Source organism: Crocodylus porosus, unplaced genomic scaffold (assembly GCF_001723895.1).
Source record: "Crocodylus porosus isolate Cpor-Errol unplaced genomic scaffold, CroPor_comp1, whole genome shotgun sequence".
Taxonomy (NCBI): Eukaryota; Metazoa; Chordata; order Crocodylia; family Crocodylidae; genus Crocodylus; species Crocodylus porosus.
Window position 1 is genome coordinate 18,223,007 of NW_017728948.1, and position 2,829 is coordinate 18,225,835.

The following is a 2,829-nucleotide window of genomic DNA, read 5'->3' on the forward strand; positions in this document are numbered from 1 at the left end:
GCGGGCGGCCCCCGCTCCCGGCGGCGCGCGATGGTGGCCGCGGCTCCGAAGCCGGGGCTGGCCCCCCTCCCCTCCGCTCGTAGCTCGCAGGAAATGATGGCAAACCACGGGCTGAAATGAGTCCTCCGGAAAAGCCCCTCGGAGAGCAGGCGAGCGCGCAGCGGGCCAGGCGCAGCGAGGAGGCGACCGCCCGTCCGCAGCCGGAGATCCCGAGCGCCCGGGAGATTGCCTAGCAGCCAGGCGGCGACCCGCGGCGCCGGCCCCATGATGCCGGACGAAGCCACGGAGCAGGCCCACGCCGCCTCCGCCCGCGTGTCGTCTTTTTTCATCGAGAACCTGCTGGGCAGCGCGGGGAAGGAGAGCCGGGCGCAGGGGAAGCGGGGCAGCGCCGCGGACGGCCACAAAGAGCCGCGCTCGCTGGGCGGCATCGCCGGCAGCCATTGCGCCCCGCTCTGCTGTCAGGTCTCTGCCTTCGGGCTCAGCCCGCGCCGCTGCGCGCTCCGCCAGAGCCCCGCGGAGTGGTACCGCCGCGCGCACGCCGGCCTCCTGGCCTGCCCCAGCCCCGACAGTAAGTGTGCCCCGCGCCGGGCTGCGGGGCTCGGCGCGGGCTCCGCGGGGGCATTGCTTCCGGCCCCGGCGGCGGGGGGCCGCGGAGAGGCGGGAGGACACCCCGGGACAACCCTGCCTTTGTGCCAGGCCGGGGCCCCCCCGCTCAGACCGGGCAGCCCCTCCCGGCGCCGGCCCCCGGAGCTGCAGAAGCTGCGCTAATCCGGAGCAAAAATGAGAGGTGGCGATCGCGCAGTGCCCGGTACGGAAGGCCTCGATTTTCCTGGAGAAAAGAGCTGGGGAGCAGACCGAGAGCCACCAGAGGCCCGAGAGCCTGGGAAAGCTGCCGGCTGCTTAGTGCTAGGCAGCCCGTGGCTCGCGGGGGAGAGGGGAGGGTCAGAGACTGGCGGGGGCCCGAGAGGGAGAAACCTCCGTGCGAGGCCGGGGCCCTTGCCACCCGACAGCGCCCGGCGTCGCCCGCTCGGTGCTCGGGTCTGCGCCTCCTGCTTCGCCACCTCCGGCTTAGGAGGCCAGCTGCCCCGGCGAAAGCCTCGAAGCCCCTCGGGCGCCTCGTTTCTCGGGGGAGGCCGCGGCTGACCCAGACACGTCCCGTCCGGCTTCCCCCCGTCCTTTTCCCTCCTCCGAGCGGCCTCTCGCCCCGCAGCCGAGCGGCCTTCAAGGCTGCGCCCCGCTCTGCCTCGTCCTGCTGAAGCCAGCCCTTTTTCCCTGCCGGGAGCGGGTGCTCGGGGAGAGGGCCGGGGCCGCGGGGGAGCCGCGCACCTGTGCGGAGCAGGGCTCGCGGAGGGCTGGGAGAGGACGGGCCGTGACCACCGTGTCCTTCTCTCCCCACCAGCCAGCGACCGGGACTCGCCGGAGATCGCGGAGGAGGCGGCGGCGGAGCGGCCGGGGCCCTGCGGGGCGCTGCCCGAGGAGCCGGGCGCGGAGCTGGCGTGCGGCAGCGGCGGCCGCGAGGAGGACGACCGGGCGGAGGAGCCGGACTCGGCGGAGCAGAGGGCCGCGGGCCGCAAGAAGAAGACGCGCACGGTCTTCAGCCGCAGCCAGGTCTTCCAGCTCGAGTCCACCTTCGACATGAAGCGCTACCTGAGCAGCGCCGAGCGCGCCGGCCTGGCCGCCTCGCTGCAGCTCACCGAGACGCAGGTGAAGATCTGGTTCCAGAACCGGCGCAACAAGCTCAAGAGACAGATGTCGGCGGAGCTGGAGGGCGCCGGGCCCGCCCCGGCCGAGCCGCCGGGGGAGCTGCTGGCGCCGGCCGCCGCCCTGCCCTTCCCGGCCCTCTACAAGGACAGCGCCGTGCTCGGCCGGTGCCTGCTGCCCGTGTCCTTCCCGCTGCTCTACCCGGGCGGCGCCGTCCCCTGCCTCTGCCTCCCGCCGCCCGGCAAGTACTTCAGCCTGGTGGATGGGGACGTATAGCCGGGGGAGCCGGCCGGGCCGCCAGGGCCTGTGCCAGGGGGTGCGGCGGGGAGGCCGAGCCGGCGTTTCCAAAGGCGTTGCGACGACGACGATTTTTCCGGCGCCGGCGGGGACACCCCGCTGCCGGGAGCCAAAGATGCCAGGCGGGAAGCCTGCGCGCCGCCGCGGGGAGCCGCCCGCGCCGCGGGAGCAGCAGGCCCCGCCGCCCCCCGCCTGCCTCCAGAAACCCCCTGCTTTACACCGTCCCAAACGGGGAGTCTCCCCGGCAGCGGGACCCGGGGCCGCCGCGGCTCGACACTGGGTCTTAAACGCGGAGCCTCCCCATCCAAGCGGAAAGCTTCCTGCTGCGCTTTCCTACCAGCTCCTCCGACATCTTCAGCAACGTTTCGTCTCCGCTGGCTACAGTCATGCTGCATTTTTTTAAAAAAATACATTTCCCAACGGAATTGTCTCCTGCCTGTTTTAAGCTGACACACTCAGTCAAAGGGTGTGTGTGGGGGGGGAGATGTGGGGGGAGTAAAACTTTCCTGGCAGAGACATACAGTGCATGCGTTTTTTTCCGAGCGCACGTGGGTGGGTTTTATTTTAAAAATAAAAGATTGAAAGACACGCAGCCGTGGCAGTATTGAATTCAGTCCTCGCTCTGCGCCGAGCCCCGTCGCCTCTCCGGCACTTGGTCCGTGGCACAGGCTAAATGAACCCGCGTGAAGCAGTCGCCGGGTTACTGGATCTGTATTTTAGCCGGGCACTTCAACCAGGCACCGCACTAAAAGGAGGCGGATGAAGTTAGCAACGTTACACAGGTTACAAAATGAAAGGCAGTTTCCCAACCTCTTGAAATGAAACTTTAGC

General features: G+C 70.0%; 1 protein-coding gene across 1 annotated transcript; it reads left to right on the top strand.

The window, feature by feature from the left end:
- Nucleotides 1–43: 43 nt before the first annotated feature.
- On the top strand, nt 44–2,027 carry LOC109321903 (homeobox protein HMX1-like). Its single transcript, XM_019552652.1, has 2 exons — nt 44–568; nt 1,400–2,027. The coding sequence occupies exons 1-2, from the start codon at nt 265–267 to the stop codon at nt 1,975–1,977; spliced, it is 882 nt and encodes a 293-aa protein (XP_019408197.1). The 5' UTR covers nt 44–264; the 3' UTR covers nt 1,978–2,027.
- Nucleotides 2,028–2,829: the final 802 nt, after the last annotated feature.

What these genes read in the sequence shown, in the direction of transcription:
- LOC109321903 (XM_019552652.1), top strand. Translation starts at nt 265, where the DNA reads ATGATGCCGGACGAAGCCACGGAGCAGGCCCACGCCGCCTCCGCCCGC. An exon ending in GGCCTGCCCCAGCCCCGACA is followed by an intron (nt 569 to 1,399) that starts GTAAGTGTGCCC and finishes TCTCCCCACCAG; the next exon opens with CCAGCGACCGGGACTCGCCG.